The following is a 19,304-nucleotide window of genomic DNA, read 5'->3' as shown; positions in this document are numbered from 1 at the left end:
TATTTGAGTGGTGATGCCCAGGGTTAATATATATGGATGTGTCTGTGTTCATGATTCTGAAAATGCAGGGAAATTTGATTTTGAACAGTAGTTCTTAGAATAGGAATACGGTAGGTCCTCCTGCTTGTAGATTAGTGTGGTGTTTATGTTGTCTGAAATAATGACGTTAATGTCATGTGAGGGTGTGTGTAGGCAATGTGTAGACATCATGCCATTTTTTGGCAGACACTAGAGCATCTCAGGTTCCAGAATCAAACTCTTGGAGATACTAAGAGAGGAAATCAGTTGTTTTTTGTAATATGCAAATATAAGCAGTGATTGCTTATTAAATGCTTATTGATAGAATATAATTAACAGCAGATCTCTTTCAGTGATGGGTCCTTGCTTTACAGATAGATTTCTGTTTTCTAAAGTTTGTTTGAACACCAAAAAAAAGGTTTACAGTGTTTGGTACCCAAGATGACCTATTAGAAAGTTTGAAGTGGAATATTTCATGTTCTTCTCAACCTGTTGAACCAAAACATTTCTTTAGAAAACTGTCCAGTTTTTGTGCTACCCAGGAATCCACTTTCACTCACTATACATTAGCAGTAATATCAAGGTTTGTAAGGGTGGTGACAAAGGTGCTGGTATATTCCAGCTGTTGGTGCTGATTGCTGTGGACTCAGTGACACAGGCACAGTGATACCCACTTGAAAGTGGGCTGTAAGAGTAGAAAATAGCTATCTGCTTGTAGCCATTGCTGCCTCTAGAGAGCCTTCATTCCCTGGTCTCTATCTAATAGGAGTTTTTTTTTATGCGAGAGAACCTCTTTGTATATCTCCCTGTTTGCTTCCCAGCTTCCCAGCATGTGGTTTTCTGTCCTAGAAACAAGTGCAGAGATTAGCTATGTGAGTTTGACCTGAGGTCAGTCCCTAGAACCTATGTGAAGAGAGAAAGAACACACCTGATAGTTGTTTTTTGACCTCTCTGTACACATCATGACATAGGTTTCCCTCATCATCCACATGCACATCATGCATTTACAAATGCATAGAAAATGCTTTAAAAGAAAAGAAAGACAGAGCTTAAGCAAGACTACTGGTAAGATTTAGAAGTCATATTTATTTGTTCTCCCCATGTTAACTCTGGCTGGTTACTTGCTATGGAGACCAGGATGGCCTTGAACTTACAGATCTTCCTACCTCTCAAGTGCTGGAATAAAAGTTGTCCTCCACCACAGCTAGCTCCCTTGTTCTTCTTAGAAATTTTTGAAAAAGAGGCTGGGCAGTGGTGGTTCACAGCTTTTATCCCAGCACTCTGGAGGCAGAGGCTGGAGGACCTCTGTGAGCTTGAGGCCAGCCTGGTCTACAGAGCAAGTTCCAGGATAGGCTCCAAAGCTACAGAGAAACCCTGTCTTGGAGGGGGAAGGAAAAAAAAAAAAAGAAAGAAATTAAATATTGAAAATCTGAAAACTCAGATAACAGTGATGGATTTTTTTTTTTTTTAAAGATTTATTTGGGGCTGGAGAGATGGCTCAGTGGTTAAGAGCATTGCCTGCTCTTCCAAAGGTCCTGAGTTCAATTCCCGGCAACCACATGGCGGCTCACCACCATCTGTAATGAGGTCTGGTGCCCTCTTCTGGCTTTCAGACATACACACAGACAGAATATTGCATACATAACAAATAAATAAATAAATAAATATTAAAGAAAGATTTATTTGTTATGTATACAGTGTTTTGGTGCCAGCAGGCCAGAAGAGGGCACCAGATCCAGATCTAACTACAGATGGTTGGGAGCTACCATGTGATTGCTGGGAATTGAACTCAGGACTCTGGAAGAGCAGGCAGTGTTCTTAACCCCTGTGCCATCTCACCAGCCCCTGGATTCTTTTATTTATATTACCAATAACTAAAGGCTAATTTATCTGCATATAAAGTAAATAAAAACCTCTGAATAGGATTTTTGTCTCAGATCTTTCTATTTGATTCTTAAAGGCGTTTAAAAAAATTTGTGTCACAACCATATAGTTCTATAATGAAAAACAGTGAGTTTATTACTTTTTTATATGATAGTGTGAAAATGCTATATTTCCTTTGCCATGGGTTAAAAGATTCATAATTAGTCATAATTCCTAGTTACTAGAGAAGATATCAGACATGAAATGTAAGCATCTAGTTTTAGAATAAATAGCACTTCACGTTATTTAGAAACTATATTTTTGTCCTTTGAAATTTGTTACATATTTGAAGGAAACCCAGATTCTGATACTAACTTTTCCCCCAACCTAGGAGTCCGAGATGGAAACAGAAGAAGAAGTTGATATTTTAATGAGCAGTGATATTTATTCTGCAACTTTATCAACCAAATCGATTTCTTTCACACGTGCCCAAACTGGATGGCTTTTTCGGGAAGATAAAACAGTATGTAAAAATATAGATTTTTTTTTAAGTTTAAAAAATTGGTATCTAATATCACCAAAATAATGATGAAAATATAGGAATTATCTTTTAGGCTGATCTTTCCTCTCTTTTGAATTCACAGAAGTAGTTAGAATTCTTAATTACATAGTTTGCATGTGTTTTTGGAAAGGCCCAGATAGAAAGTATAGTTCATTTGAACTCTGTTGTCTGCCCTCCTCATAAGGGGAGTTTGCACATGTTTCCATTCTTTTTCTGGTGATTTGTTTATAAGAGGCCTATGAAAAGATGCACACTTGAATTTATTTTGCTGGGTCTTTTCTTCATCCTTTAGAGCTCGTGTATCTTATGTCTGCCCATATTAAGCTTACATCTCTACAGACTATGGTGAATTTAAATCTCAGTGGAAGTTTCTATACTTTCCGTCACATCTGACTACTTAAAATCATGCTAGGAATGCTTCACCTGGCATGGCCTCTATGGAGTGTTAAGCCAGGAAGGTTCAGGTTTGAAACTGACCTGAGTTACGAAATTATGAATGAAACATTTTAATTAATAAATAATTGTTTGTAAATTAATAAAATAAATAACTATAAATGTAACAATAAGAGCTGTATCAGGTAAGGGGTGAAGATTTAATGTTTTTTTTAAGATAATATTTATGAATATAGTAAGTGAATGTTATTACATTGGAAAAACAAAGCTTATATTCACTTAAAACTGTAACTCAGGAGATAGCAATGAAGGCTGTTGGATAAATGAGATAAGGTATGAGAAAAGGGAAGAAAAGGAGAGGGTGGCATGTGGGCTTTCTTGCTTTAAGGGATTGGCTTGTGTACTTTTGAGAATTTGTCTGAACTGTAATAGCCAACTGGTTGTTGACGGGGAGAGGTGCTACCATCTGGAGTCAGAAATCTATGCCTAGGATATCAAGGTTTTTGTATTGCAGTTTTAAAGAAGAATTGCTTTTTCTTCTAGAATCCTTAGTGTTTTCTGTTAAGGCTCAGGAAACTGGATGAGACTCACACAGTTTATAGAGGGATATCTGTTTTTCCAGAGTCTGTTAATTCAGTGATAATTGTATTAAAAATGCCACCACAGCAGCATGTTGACATCACAAAATAAATACCATATATAAATAGCCATATATATGAAGCCAGAAGACTCTAGTGACCACTGTCTACAATCCTGGCCCTCCTGCGGACCTTTTTAGCATTTCTCACACATAAATATATATCTGTAAATAATGTGTAGTGTTTTGTCCTGATACTAATACAATGGTGTCTAAGGCTTTGGAACTGGCTGTTTCATGAGTGTGTGGTGGGAGCCTCTACTTTTCACAGGAGTGCTGCTTCTGTTAGCAGTTTGCATGTTACATAGTAAAGTAAGCATACTACAACTTTTTCCTACAGCCTTAGTGTTAGCACATGTTTCTGCCATTTTCTCCACTGTAACAGAATTCATTCGTTTCCCTTATGCCTTTGTAGTGTACGGTACAGGCAGCAAGAATGATACACATGGTACAGCAGTGGCTGGGTCATAAGTAGTACACACTTGACATTTTTGGGATAATTTATATTTGATCAATTCTGCTTCTTTCTATGGTCACAAGACCTGTTAATCACCTCCCTGGCATACAGAAGTCTACCCCTGAGCCCTCAAAGCCTACTGGCGTACAGAAGTCTACCCCTGAGCCCTCAAAGCCTATTTGGCAACAATTGGCACTTAGGACTCCAGGCTGTGGGTCCAGTTATTGCAGTGCATTTGTTGCTTTGAAGTCTTACTTGTCTGTGCTCTGTTCTTCTGGGCAGCATTAGACGGATCACTTCAAGAGAAGATAAAAATTGAAACTGCTGTCCACCTAGTGTTACCACTAAGCAGCCAAAAGCTCTTGAACAGCGGCTAGGTGACCTTCTTAAGTCTTTGACAGGTAAGGAGGGAGTCAGTTTGCCATGGTTCCCATTTTGTAGGTAGAAACGGGTGCAAAATGCTTGGCTTCCTGGTCACTTGTAAGGAGGTACGGAAGCACTGGAGATGCGCTGTACATGTAGTTTTGGAATACCAGGGCACATCAAGGTGGAGTAGTCAATCTGGACGCAGGTGGAAGTGGGAATAGGTAGTTTTACGCGGGTCTGTGTGGGTGTTGGAGGTGCGGGTCAGCGTCGGATTATACTTGAGACTTCATTGGAAAGAACTGCCCGCCTTCTTCATGTTGCCTTTTGTCGTTTGAGTTTTTGCGCCTGCATCTGTAATTTAACATCTAAACGTGTTAGTGAGCAAGGCTACTCTTTTCCCCCCTTTTCAAATCAGTGAGTAGCAGTGACTTGAAGTTTTATTCTGTCAGAGATCAGAGAGGATCTAGTGTGGCATGGACTATAGATTTTAATTCTGCTTTTCTATCTATAAAATGGGAACAGTGTTACCCCTGACCCCTCCTTGTTACTCAGATTTGACTCTTTAGTAAGGTTCTTAGATTGTTTTGTGCTACTTGGGAGTAGGTAGTGAATGAACACCGTTCATGCTTCTGTTTAGGCTGCCTAATTTGCAGGTTAATTAGCAAATATCTTTTGTACTTTAAATTTCCCTTTGTGTTTGGAAATGAATGATTGTATATTTAACTCCCGAAAATATCTGATGATTTCACATATTAGCAGAATATTTATATTCATTGACATGGTACATGTTTATGGAGAACTTTATGATCTCAACACTTTTTAGAAACCTGAAATCAACCTTCCTTTAAACTGTCATTTTGGAATATTTGATTTTGTTTTAGGAAAGAGTAGGAAACTTTTTGGCAGACTTTTATCTGGTGAATGGGCTTGTTCTAGAATCAAGAAAAAGAAGAGAGCACCTCAGCGAGGAGGACATTTTGCGGAATAAGGCCATCATGGAGAGCCTGAGTAAAGGTGGGAGCCTGACGGAGCAGAACTTCGAGGTGCGCTTCTACTACCTCTGTCTACCTGTGTACCTTTATTGTCTTTGTTGATTATGAATAGACAGGGGGAGGAGACTTTTGGTATTTTTTGAATCTGTACTTTATCTTTTGAGTATTCATTAGTTAATAGACTGAAGCCATTTTGTAAGCATGAAACCTGGTGTTAATTCTTATTCTGTATCCTATTGCCTGCTGCCTTTAAGATCCACCACTTTATAGATCATCCCTAGCCTGCACAGCCTGGGAACTGGAGTCGCTTCTGCTTATTGAAACACTGGTGCAGTGAGTGTGGGGTCAGGAAGGATGGGGAAAGGCCAGACGTGTGTCAGATCTTCTGGGACTGGAGTTGTGCTTGCTAGGGGTTCTGGGGTCCAAACTCTGGTCCTCTGAAGATCAGCAAGTGCTTCTGATCGCTGAGCTGTCTCTTCTAGATTCTAAGATTTTATTTTCTTCCAGCCATTCCCTCTGTCAGTATCTGCAGATGTTAACTTCCTCTCTAACCAGGAGAGTAGGGATCCTTGAGAGAGAATGGGCACCTTTTTTAGTGTCTGAATAAGACTGATTGAAAGCAACCAAAGCACATCTCACACATAGTGACAGTCATCTTCCAGTCTGGGAAGCAGCAGTCTCAGAGCTGTGCATGTGCTTGTAAGCATGCATGCATGTGTGAGCTCTGGAACTGCAGTCAGGAGGCTTGGGTATTTGCTTACCCTAGAGCAAAGTGACCGGATTTCCTTACAATTAGTGTGACAGACTAGATTTAAAAATGAATTTTGTTGTGATGGTGGCTATTGCTACCCCTGTTTAATATTGGGGCTGAATACATGGAACACTATCAAACAGAAGAAATTAATGGGCTGTTTGCCAGTTAGCTCTGATGAGCCAATTGCTGCATAAATGTATGTAAAAAACTATCTGGTGTTAAGTCTACAGACCCGACTAAAGCCTGTTCATTCAAATGGAGACAACTTGGTTTATGTACGATAACATGAAATGTATTCTATTGTATTTGAGTTGCTTAAGGACTCTTTAAATGACATTTTAAGAAGCTGTAATTTTTCAAATTAGAAATTAAAATATAGTTTACTGGATGTAACTATAGAATAGAACAGAATAATATGCATGAAGTACATAGATTTTCAGCTTTAGTCAGAAATTAAAGGAAACCCTTGTGAACTGTAGGCTTATTTTGGCTCTGGCATAGTGGAGCAGATGTTGGCTTAGTTTCTGGTGCTGTGAGTGTCTGCTGAAGGCAGATCATAGTGGGACAGGAAAAACACAGTTTTGTGGGTTTTCTTTTTCTTTTCTTTCTTTTCTTTCTTTCTTTTTGAAACAGGATCTTCTGTTTCTCCTAAGTAGGAGAAACAGATTTCTCCCCAGATTTCTGATCCTACTGCTTCATTCAGCTTTGTGGCTGTGCACACCAAACTCAGTTAAGAACCTCTATTCTTGGTGAATATTTAAGTTTAGTTTTTTTAAAAATATTTTATTTATCTATCTATCTATCTATCTATCTATCTATCTATCTATCTATCTATCTATCTATCTATCTATTTATTATGTATACAATATTCTGTCTGTGTGTATGTCTGCAGGCCAGAAGAGGGCACCAGGCCCCATTTCAGATGGTTGTGAGCCACCATGTGGTTGCTGAGAATTGAACTCAGGACCTTTGGAAGAGCAGGCAATGCTCTTAACCTCTGAGCTATCTCTCCAGCCCTAAGTTTAGTTTATCAATTTCTAATGTATGTGTATGTGAGGCTTTTGGTGATTGTGATGTTGAATTTATAGATAAATCCTTTACTATATAAAATGCTGCTTGAAGCTTTGTTTATGTTTATATGTATCTTTGCTGGGTCTAGAACTTGGGGCTTCATGTGTACCACAGCTTTTGGCTACCCCGGCATCAGCACTCTCCCATTATCTGGCTCCTTGGGGGCAGCTCCTGCTTTCTATAGGCTGTCATAAAGGATGGGTCTTCTCTTCAAAGCCAGTCTTTTTCTTTTGCACAGTCACTGCTAGTTTAAAGTAAGGTTCTGGCCTCCAGGCATTTGTAAAGTCTCTAGCAGGCTGCTAAAACAAGCCACAGTTTACCAGCCCCAGTTCTTAGTGGGACATACTAATAATAGAAACAGGGGGAGGTGGGGAGGTAGGCCAGGTGGCATGTGCTCTTCGGAGATGGACGCAGAAAGAGCAGGAGCTCAAGGTTATCTTGGGTACGCAGTGAACTTGAGGCCAGTTTGGGCTACCCAAGGTCTGTCTTTAAAACAACTCAGAACAAAAATCCTTTCCTTCTTTAATCAAAGTGTAGTGGTGTTACTCTTGACTGTCATTCACCTTATTTCTCCCTAGCAGTTTTCAGTTTGCACTGCCTCTCCCTAGTTTAGTTACTCTTGCTGGCTCATCCTACAGTGATCGAAAGTCATATTTAACAGGCATTGAAATTTGACCTTAAAGACAGTCAATAGGTAACTCCTTGTGTTGTCTCTCCTTTTGCTGTTTCCTGCCATAGTTGAAATAAATACATCAATTCATATTCTTCACTGTAATTCTCTTTGCTTTAAAAATTATTATAAGCTGGGCAGTGGCGGTGCACGCCTTTAATTCCAGCACTTGGGAGGCAGAGGCAAGTGGATCTCTTGAGTTCGAGGCTAGCCTGGTCTACAGAGCAAGTTCTAGGACAGGTAGTGCTACATTGAGGGACCCCCATCTCCAAAAACAAAACCATAAAGGTGGAACCCTCCACAAGTCTGTAGAGCTGCTTTCTGTGGTTTTATTTTTGCATGTATGCCTGCAGGCCAGAATTGGGCACCAGATTTCATTAGAGATGGTTGTGAGCCACCATGTGGTTGCTGGGAATTGAACTCAGGACCTCTGGAAGAACAATCAGTGTTCTTAACCTCTGAGCCATCTCTCTAGCCTGTGTTTTTTTGTTTTGTTTTGTCTTGTTTTTTGAGCTGACATAGTGCTGTGCATTTATAACTTAGGCACTTGGGAGACTATTGCTGAAGGCTTTTGAGCCCAGGAGTTTGGGTTGTGGGAAACCTGCAGGAGAATTCAGCCCTGTACCCCCACCAGTATATGAATAGACCTAGTCTTGTATTTTTGTCTTTTGCCCTGTTTGGGGACAGTCTCACATAGTTCAGAATGGCCTTGAGGATGACGTTGGTCCTCATGCTTTCCCAGACACCTGTGCCTTTCTAGTGACTATGACTCTTGGATTTTTTTCCTGCTGAATTGCTTGTTGATATATTTTTTTCTTCTGCTGCTTTAAATTTTTTGAAGCCAGTATGTGCGTATCTGTCTGTGCTTCTGTATCTAGCATAGTTCCTGGAAGAATCTTAGATAACTGAGACAGTGAAGAACAGGTAGTTACTTGATGCCATTATTTGGGAAAGCACAAAAACAGCAAAGCAGCAAGGAGTTTTATTTAGAGACAGTAATAGAGACTGCAGAGGAGCAGTGGCCTACTTGAGCTAGCGCACTCAGGAGCCACAGATAGTGTTTGCAGCTTTCTTTTAATGAGTCTGCGAAGAAGGTAAATTAGTGGCTAGAAGAGGGGTATGATGGTTTCTGTTTTGATTGACATGCTTGAGTTACCTGTGTATGTCCTTTACGATGATGCATCTGATCTTAAATGTTTTGCATGTCTAATCATGCATTGGCATCAGATGGCAAATAAATTTTTCTCCCAAAAAATTCACTCAGGAGCAGTGGTGGCACACATCTTTAATTCCAGGACTCAGGAGGATCTCTGTGAGTTCGAAACCAACCTGGTCTACAAGAGCTAGTTCCAGGGCAGGCTCCAAAAAAACTAGAGAAACCCTGTCTCGAGAAACAAAAAAACAAAACAAAACAAAAAGCCTCACAAAAAGGTCACTCAAACGACAGTCTGTTTTACTGTTCATTATCAAGCTGAATATGTTGTAGGACATGTATGTGTGAGTAGAGTCATGGGGTTATGAAAGGGTTGCTGGGGAGGAGCCCACTGTATGTATTCTTTGGAGTGGTGCGTGAGGAATTTGGGGTTGCTAAGCTTTCTGCCTCAGTATGTTTTAACTTTACATTTTAAATGTGATCTTCTCACTCCACGTTCTACACTCTCCTTTTTCTTTTTCTTATTGGCAGCCGGTAAGAAGACAGTCCCTTACCCCTCCTCCTCAGAACACTATTACGTGGGAAGAATACATATCTGCTGAAAATGGAAAGTAGGTGTTTTTTCCCCCCTTTGATTTATGTTTTCTTTGGACGTTAGGAAGAAAATTTATTAAAACAGTCTATTGAGATACAAGAGTCTTGAGAGCATACTATTGATGTATTTTTATCTAAAGCTATTGTTACAACTTTAAGAAATATAAAGTAAGCCTGAGAAAAACATCCCCAAATTTTGTGTGCATTGTGAATCTAGAGCCTTCTTTTTACATCCCTTCTGTCAACCGCACGCACCGATAAGCAAGAGCCTTGTAGGACTGGTTCAAGGGAGTGCTGCTCTTCAGCTCCCTTGTCTGGCAGACTGTTCTTAGCTGTGCTGATGCGTGAGCCACCCAGTTTGTTTCCCCTCCGTCACCATTCATTTCATTGACTGCTCAGCGTCTTTCCATAACCTGGAGAGGAGTAGGCACAGCATCCCTCTCCCTTTACTGTGCATTGACTAGAGGAGAGCTGAGTGAATAAAGGTGATTTGGAATGGACGAACGGATGTTTTCTTTGGTGGAGAATAAAATAGCCCCCTTGCACCTACCACTCCCACCCACTCCACCCCACTCCACTGTGTTCAGGAAGAAGCTGCCTTGTTTTTTCCTTACTGAGAGGTGTGTTGTGATCACACGTTTTCTACATTCTGTTCTAGTGTTAAAGTGTTGGATGGACATAACTTTTTACAGTGTTGGGCATAGTCTTTTTGTGAGTGACCACTATTTTGCCTAGCCTTTGTTAGATACCCCAGCAGGTCAGAGGAAACCATCATGTAGTCACTGGCGTGTGCTAGATAGTTCAACAGAACTTTTAAACAGGGCAGGAAAGCCCAGTCGCACAACTCAATGGAATAAGGAAGGAAGGTCTCAAGCCTGTCCACTCTGCTCACTCTCTTAATAGAAGGGGTGTTTGCCGCAGTGCAGTCACAGACACCAAAAGAAGGAGCCTTAAATTTATTATAGCTTTAACAGTGCACATGTACACAGTGCACATGTACAGAGCTTTAACAGTGCATATGTACACAGTGCACCTGTACACAGCTTTAACAGGGCATATGTACACAGTGCACATGTACATAGTGCACACGTACACAGCTTTAACAGGGCACTTGTACACAGTGCATATGTACACAGTTCTTTAATCACAGTACTTTTATTGTTGAGTGCTAAGACTAAGTAGATAGTGAAAGAGATTAATTTTTATTCTCATAGTGTTTTTTGTTCCTAAAAATGTTTATTATTAAAATTGTATTATTCAGTATGAAATTCCTTGAGTATTAACTTTTTTTTCTTTTAAGCTCTATTTTTGTCTCATTTCTTATATATATATATATATCTTTTTTTTAGCATAATAATATTTCTGTAGACAGGGTAAGATAAGTGGAAGATTGGTGAGTATTGATAGAGTGATGAGTTCTCTGCAAGGCTCCCTAACAGTGTTCTTTCTGTTGCAGGGCTCCACACCTGGGCAGAGAACTGGTGTGCAAAGAGAGCAAGAAAACATTTAAAGCCACTGTAGCCATGAGCCAGGAGTTTCCCCTGGGGATTGAGTCGTAAGTGTGCTATTGACTACAAAATTTCTGACAGGCACCATTATTTGCATCTGAGGTGTTGAAATGTGAAAAAAGCAGACAGCTCTTGGGTCAAGAGTGTGTACACCTGCCCATAAATTTTCTGGTTTACATAAATATACATGCTTATAAAAACTGAAAGCATAGACATTTGTGGAATAAAAAGGTATTTTCTTCCAGCACATTAGTTAGACTGTTTTTTCAACTATGCTTCTGAATGCAGAGCCTGAAAATAGTCCGAGTTTTCCACACAAGTTTCTGTGCTTTATGAGCCAGTGTGTCTTGGATTCCAACAGTGATCATATTTATGTCAAATTATACATTTGTCTTCTTTTTCTTGGAATTTATAGTACTAACCTCCTTCATTTATTTTGTTGTTCTTTTACTACTACTACTTCTACTTCTTTTACTTCTTCTTCTTCCTCTCTTCTTCTTTCCCCTCTTTTTTTTTTTTTTGTTTTTGTTTTTGTTTTTAGAGACAGGGTTTCCCAGTAGCTATGGAGCCACTCCTAGAACTCAACCTATAGACCAGGCTGGCCTCAAATTCAGAGATCCTCCTGCCTCTGCCTTCCGAGTGCTGGCATTAAAGGCGTGTGCCACCACTGCCCAGATATAATTTTCAACAAAATCTGTTCACACTACCTGCCTTTGTTACCCTGAAGCTTTAAGAAGGTCAGATAGAATATTGTACAGAGCCTCTATGTAAGCTAGAGGCCACACATGGGTAGAAGCTGGAGGCGATGTGAGAAGGGAGTTAATAGACATGGAGAGATAGCTCTGGTCCCTGTTAAAGGAATACAGCTGATTTTATAGTGTGCTTGGAATTAACTCCAGAGAGCCTTAAGACGTGAGAAATAGATGTATTAGTGCATGTGATGATTGTAACCACTGTCCTAGGAGAAAGGAAATGAAGAAATGCTGCATACAGTAGATAGACAAGAGTCCATTCTATCACAGAAGAAATGTTACTGCTGTGGAAACACACCGAGAGCATAAATCAGTGTAGCTAAATCACTCCTGAGATGAAGGGCAAGAATGAAGTGAAGAAGGAATACTAAACTGAGCAGAGAACAGCACTATTCATAAAACAAAATCATCAGACACAGTGGACAAGAGTAGATGTGGCTGAAATTAAATTTTGACAGGAGATGAAGTCAGAGCCATGACTGAGTACAGAACATTTACCAGCTTCCAAGAGTGGGGGCTAGTGTTCGAGATGTGATAGACATGTCTTTGTAGGAAAGGGCAGAGTCTGTGAGATAGCATTTCATTCCAAGATGGGAAAAAGCTGTTACAGAACAATCACATGGAAAATTGCCCCTTTAAATGACAAGGTTTCTTTGCTTTGATGGGACCTCACTCTAGCCCAACCTTCCTGGAACTCCCCTAGTCTCCATGCTTCAGACTCCTGAGTTTTGGGATCATATGAATTTACAGATGTAAGCTACTCTCCCTGGTTCCAGATAAACTTCTTTTTTTTTTTTTTTTTTCTCATGTGATTGAACCTTGCTCATGTTGGACAAATATTCTACCATGACCTCTCTAGCTTAGCTCTCAGTTATTAAGAAACAAATTTCAGAGATTTGGGCAGAGAAAGCATAGCAATCACTCACCCATAGTTTTTGACACAGGAAAGGGTAAATTATGCTCAAGTTCACAATCCCAAGCTATTGGAACAATTCCAAGCTTGTGAACAATCTAAGTTCACAAGCTATTGGAGACTGAGACGGGAGGATCAGAACTTCAAGGCCTGCCTGGACAAGTTATTGAGACTATATGTGTCTCAAGAATTTTCAAAAAGTAAAAAAAAAAAAAAAAAAAAAAAGTGCTGGGATTATGCTCAGTAGTAAGTGCTGACCGTGTATACACAAGATCCTGGGACCAACTCTCAGCCCTAGAAAAAAAAGTAAGTTAAAGGAAGTAGTGTGATCTGTGTGTGTCCAGCTGTCAGGAAAGCAAAGCAGTTAAGGTTTTTAATGTGTTTAGCTGTTGCTTACACAGCAAGACACTGGAAGATATGCTCTGTTGGAAGGAAAGTAATAGTGGGTGTTGGAATAGCCCAGCCAGAGGCTGGAAGGAGCTGTTGTGTGACTCTGTTGTATAGGACACTGAAGAACTCTGGGATCTAGGCAGAGGGGTTGCTTATGTGATCTGAAATTAACCAGGATTAACCCTACTAACCTAAAAGTGAAGTCAGTCATGAAAATAGAAGAAAACAGATGCATCCCAGAAAGACTGAGGACATGGTCTGCCTCAGTTTATCTTGTTTGAGCTACGCAGTTCAGGAACAACCTTAAGGACATAAACCATGAAAACATTATTCTTTCATTTTTCAGATTATTGAATGTTCTAGAAGTAATAGCACCCTTCAAGCACTTTAACAAGCTTAGAGAATTTGTTCAAATGAAGCTTCCTCCAGGCTTTCCTGTAAAATTAGGTAAGACAAAATTCAGGTATAATTTTAGTGTTCTTTATTTTTAATTCAAAGAATGTACCAGTTGCTTCATTTTTATTAAGGTTTAAAAAAATTATTACTTAAGTGTGTTAGTGTTTCTGTTAAAATGCCTGAGAAATAACAATAGCAGATAAAAGTTTTGATTTCTTTGTGATTTAAATGAAATGAAATATAAAGGTCATGGTAGCACCTCCTGCAGGAGAGTGTGTGTGAACGTTTAAGTCACTAAAATAAAGAAGCACAGCTATAAATAATGAAACAAGGTGCAGACTTCACAGCACCAGGAGAAACTTAAGAAACCTTTGTGACACACTGGCTCCTATGCGAGCTGCAGGAAACAAACCATTCAGCATTCACGTTGGGAGTCGGGAAGTAGAGATCTGCATCGGTTTACTAAGCTTTCCCTGCAGTTGCCACAGGGTGCCTTCTGCAGCAAGAACCCACTCAGGGAGAAGCAAATGAGCAGAGCGGGTGAACATACTTTTCAGACTCACTTACCTTTTGGGCCAGAAACTCTTCTGTGATTGCTGTGCTCAAGTAATCATAGAAGATTACTTGAAAGAGAAATCGGGATGTTCTTCTACGGAAGCCATTGGAGCCCACTGCACAGGCTTGGGTGGTGTGTATTGGGTCCCTCTGGAATGTGGCCTACTCGAGTGGACTGTCTCAGATGGCATCTGACAGTGTCTCACCATTTGTTCTCCAGATATCCCCGTGTTTCCCACGATCACAGCCACTGTGACTTTTCAGGAGTTCCGATGTGATGAATTTGACGGGTCCATCTTTGCCATCCCTGAAGACTACAAGGAAGACCCGAGTCGTTTTCCTGACCTTTAACTGATCCAGAAGAGCAAGAGACTCCAGGTGGCAGGGACATTGCTTCTGTAAGCGGAGGGTCGACACATCAGTGATGTGATGAGAAACGGACCTTTAATGAAATGTCCGAAGCTTCATTTTATTAAATGAAAAAATGGATGTGCCATCCATCTTTTTAAAGTCACTTCCTGTCTGTAATAGTTTGACACCCAGTGACCCCGAGACCTTCCTATGTAAAGCAGCTGTGAGTGCTGTGATTTCTTTTTAAAGATTTTTACACTTCCTGTTGGAATATATATGCATATAAATATATCTATAGCTATATCTAAAACACTCCTGGACCATTAATGTAAATTCAGTGTCTTAAGAGATATGAAACCCTTTGAAATGCATCACCTCTATCCAGGGTCGTATGCATAAATGTTCCTTTAAATTTTCTTTTCATTATTGTGTATAGTCTGTAATTTGAATGTTCAGTGAACTAGAAGGAAATGAGTTTTCTGAGGTGAACAGAGCAATGGTAGTCATCAGTTGCATTTACAGCCTGCTGCAATACATTCCGAGGAAGTGCTCCCTGCAGGGAAGGTGGTGCCCTGCCCCCCAGCACCTCAGTAACAGTTGCATTGACAGCTGCAATGCATCCAGTTGGGAGTGCTCCCTGCAGGGAATGTGGTGCCCCCAGCACCTTTGTGCAGCTCATTGTGGTGCTCTATGTTTTACCTGAATCCCTTTTCAGTGGAAACTGTTTGTTACTGATCTTCCTTTCATAGAACCTCTTTTTTGTTTGTTTGTTTTTGTTTTCCTAACCTTGAGTTTAAAGGTTCTTGTCGTGTTGATAGGTACGGTAACATGCTTACAGCTAGCCCTCTCCTAAGTATCAGCACTTTAAACAAATTCCAAATTTTTAAACTTGCTTTCTAGTAAGTGCACATAAGTCGGATTATTTTTAATGGAATATTAGTGCATTGGTGTCAATTTTAAAAAATACATATTTTGGACAACTGTGTATGTAATGCTTTCAAAATAAGGTAAAAACATTTTATATGCTACAATATATTTGTTATAGGCTAAAAGTCCAGTAACATGCAAGATTGAGTTCTTATTTTTTTTTTTAAGTCACAGGAAAATATTTACTGATTTCTGTCTCCAAAGTGTTAAAATCATGCATTACTCATTTTTGCACTTAAATTTTTTCATATTTATTACAAGATGTTTTGAAGGTCCAAGAATGAAAATAAATTAGGGAGACTAATGTCTGAGTCATAAGGAATCATGTTGTATTAAAGATTTATCTAAATATTTATAAATGTGTCCTGATGAACTGTGTCAAGGATGCACCTGTCAGGTTGTCATAGAGTGACCCGTAGTTTACACTTACCAAGATTTTAGAGACTTTTATTGAAGAGATGACTTATTTAAAAAAATCCAAAGCATCAGCCACCAGATATTTATCTCTGTACGGTTACATCTCACATAGTGAAACCACCTTGCATATGTTGTTTTATTACTTTTTATAAGAAAAATAATCAAGAGTTAAAAATCCAAAGCCCTAACCACTCCAGTAAGATAATTTTAATAACTGGGAAGCCCAGAGCTAGCTTGATGGAATGGAGGGTTGTTGGCCCCTGGCATTTAGATAATGGCTGATCCAGTGACTTGAGTTCTGTTGTCATTTGTAAGGTCTGAGGTTCAGAAAGGCAGTGACCACTGCTGCTTTAGGCTCCCTGGCCCTGTAGACCATGTAGGACACAACGATAAATTGTAGCTTGAGATTTAGAGCTTGTTACCATGTGAATATTTTGCTGGATTACACTGGAGGCAGGACTACTGAAAATTGCTGCACTGGACTGTACTACTGAAAATTGTTGCACTGGATTGTTTTAAGACTTAATTTTTCTCTAACAAATAGTAGAATCAGATTTTCCATTCCAAAATATTTTTTTTCTCTGATCACAAAGAAAAATGTATCTCTTACAATGGTGGGAAAAAAAGGAGTTAATAATTAATGCAAATAAACTTTTCACAATATTAAAATTTCATGATGTGCCTTTTAATCCTGTTAATGAAATGATTTAAGGTCAGTATTTTTTTTACAATCTTACATGCAGATCACTTTTGAAATGTAGATAAAATTCTGTATTGTAAATTTAAAAAATTTAAGCTAGTAGTAGGGGCCCCATTCCTGAAAGGTGTGATACCTCATCACTCAGGTGACATCTGTATATATGGTTCCATCTTCAAGAAACCATTCCTGAGACATGTCCTTAGTAGATATTCTTGGGCAAAGAGCTGCAGTTTTGTGGAACAGAGCCTAGCATAATCCTCAGAGAAGGCTGAATCCCTACAGCAACTGATAGGAGTAGATGCAGAAACCCACAGTCAGACATTAGGCAGAGTTCAGGGAATTTGGGGAGGAAGGATTTTAGGAGCCAGAGGGGGGGTCAAGGACACCACAAAATCAGCTAACCAGGGCTCAGGGGATCAGAGACGGAAGTGACAAGTTAGGGAGCCTGTATGGGTCTGACCCTAGGTTCTCTGCGTATATGCTGATTTTGTAGCTTGGTTTCTTCTTGTGGGACAGACTGTGAGTGGGGGCTATCTCCTGTTTGATTTTGGGACTCCCTTCCTCCCACTGGTTGCCTCTCCAGCTTTGATTTGACAGTATGGTACTGGTGTTACTGTAACTTGTTTTGTCATATTTGGTTGATACCCGGGGAGCCTGCTCTTTTCTGAGGGAAAGCAACAGTGGATCTTGGGAAGAGGGGAGCTTGGGGAAAGAGGGCTGCTAGGAGAGGAGGAGGGGAAACTGCAGTAATGTATTTATTAGAGAATTAAAAAAAGGCTGCAATTAATAGAAGGCATGTACAGCAGGTGCCATGGCTGAGTTAAGTCCATGTTGATGGCTGGAAACCTACATGATTATTAGCTAATAGCAAGCAGCTGAGGCAGCAGGATCAAGCACTCTGGGCTGGTGCTTGCCTTGTTTGAGATGCTAGGCTCAACCTCTACTTTCCATTAAGTCCACAGCAGATAGAGATCTGGTTCTTTGGGTCCAGCGAGATCCACTTTGCAGACAACTAATAATCAAAATTTGCCCATAGAATTGGACAGGATCACAGAGAACTAGCAAAATGAAGCCCAGCCAGAACTATACATGGCTTGTAAACGCTGAAGCTAAGTGTTAAACATCTGCGACAGAAACCTCAGGCAGCGTCACAGCATGTCTGCAGTCAATTTTTAAATCTAGTTTCAGGTAAAAACAAAAAGCTGCTCCTTTCAGCTCACGCTGGAACAGTACTTCTAACCCCTTTGCCACACCCTCAGTGCATGCAAGTCTGCGGGCATTCAGTCAGGTCAGCTATTCCGAGCGTCCAAGGGAAGGACGATGCTGACTGGGAGGTGGGTTCTGAACAGCAATGTGAAGTTCAGGCTTTGTCTACCCATTCTGAGATGTCTTCAGCTCCGAAGTCACAAGTACCAAGATGAGGACACTTTCAGTCTGCTATGTGGGATCCAGCCTATTCCAGCAGCCAACCCCTCCTTCCCTACAGATCGATCTGCAGCACCAGGTACAAAACTTAGTCAAGTCAAACCGTTGTCTAAAAACTAAAACTTCTGATTTTCTGATAGCTGCTATACATATTCTGTGTAATGACAGACACTAATTTGGGAGCATCTCTAAGAATTTTTTTTTACATCCAGTACTAAAAATTACATTTACCTTCTCATAGACATAGTCCACTCATCTTCCCAAGGTGTAGCTGCCACCCAAGAGAACTGAACACCTCAAACCTGGTGGTGCAATTTATGGCCCTTATCTGTTATTAAGTTCTAAAATATGAGCTGCCATCCACCAATCCAGGCTTATATTGGTAACGTGATGGCTTCTACAGCCCCCTAGCTCATTGAGGCTTACCATGGGGCCATCATCTTTTACAAATTGCATAGCCTGAAGTTTTTGACTTAAAACTAAGCAAAATAAATAAGGACAAATATTTTTCTAACAAAACCACTTTTATTTTTAAAATTGGTTTACCACCAAATACAGAAGAGAACTCAATGTGGTGGCAGTGTCCACTCGGGTCCAACTGTTTGTCAGCTAAGAGGCATGAACTGCCAGAGCAGCAGCACCAACCAACAAGTGTCCTAAATAAAGCTGCCTTCTGGTGACATCTTAAGTCACTGGCACTAGTTTTAAATTGAAGCTGTAGAAAAGTGAATGTCTGCATTAAGAGCTCAACAGGCGACGGAATGAACTTTGGATATTGATTTGCTCTGGGAACTGCCAGTATTTTACTTGTTTCTTCCAGACCGGTGGTCATGCCACCACATGGTCCTTTTATCAGCTACATTCAGCTTTGTTTTAAAAATGTAGTGGCTATTCAGATCATGAATGGAATTTGATGTATTTGTCACAGACCAAATTCCGGTTCATAAAATCTTTCTTAAAAAGTTACTCAACTACAAACTGTACAAATGCTGCTTTCCTATAGAGCATTCAATTTATTTAATAATTTATATTCAAAACTTGAACACTACAAATCCCAGTCTCAATCTCTCTCTCAGCCACCCAACACTAGCCATTATCTAGTATGGCAATACAATACAAACATTCGGTCAACAACTTCCATACTATTTCAGAAAAGGCAAATTTCTGTAATTTCAATGAAAATATAAATTTACTAGGTATAGGTGAGATCATATTTATCCCCAAGACACTGTTGCACGACCCCAGTCCTACATCCAGAACACAAGCCATAATTTAGAAGGTTTTTGTTGACAATTTTGCAGGCATCTACCCTGAGGTGGTATACTCCATTTAGCTACTGTGCTTGAACATGCAAAAGGGAAGAAACTGGTGTGGAGACTGATGAAGTAATGCCGTATATTCAACGTGTGAATAAACAATGCAGTTCTACAGGAGCGTGAC

At 39.9% G+C, this 19,304-nt stretch overlaps 1 protein-coding gene across 3 annotated transcripts in view; it reads left to right on the top strand.

Moving 5' to 3' along the window:
- The window catches only part of Ankrd13c (ankyrin repeat domain 13C), a 45,605-nt gene extending 29,192 nt beyond the window's left edge, over positions 1-16,413 (top strand). For 2 of the 3 annotated variants that reach the window (XM_050149469.1, XM_050149468.1), the window contains 6 exons: positions 2,273-2,404; positions 5,178-5,339; positions 9,468-9,547; positions 10,987-11,085; positions 13,440-13,540; positions 14,265-16,413. In XM_050149469.1, the coding sequence (XP_050005426.1) occupies positions 2,273-2,404; positions 5,178-5,339; positions 9,468-9,547; positions 10,987-11,085; positions 13,440-13,540; positions 14,265-14,395 (705 nt within the window). In that variant the 3' untranslated portion in view covers positions 14,396-16,413. The remainder of the gene's footprint in view (positions 1-2,272; positions 2,405-5,177; positions 5,340-9,467; positions 9,548-10,986; positions 11,086-13,439; positions 13,541-14,264) is intronic. The other variant, XM_050149470.1, reaches the window with a different exon arrangement.
- The last annotated feature ends 2,891 nt before the right edge of the window (positions 16,414-19,304 follow it).

Source organism: Alexandromys fortis, unplaced genomic scaffold (assembly GCF_014885135.2).
Source record: "Alexandromys fortis isolate MF-2015 unplaced genomic scaffold, M_Fortis_MF-2015_v1.1 scaffold_68, whole genome shotgun sequence".
NCBI classification, from domain to species: domain Eukaryota; kingdom Metazoa; phylum Chordata; class Mammalia; order Rodentia; family Cricetidae; genus Alexandromys; species Alexandromys fortis.
Note: the sequence above shows the minus strand (reverse complement) of the source record. Positions and strands in the feature narration are given on the sequence as shown.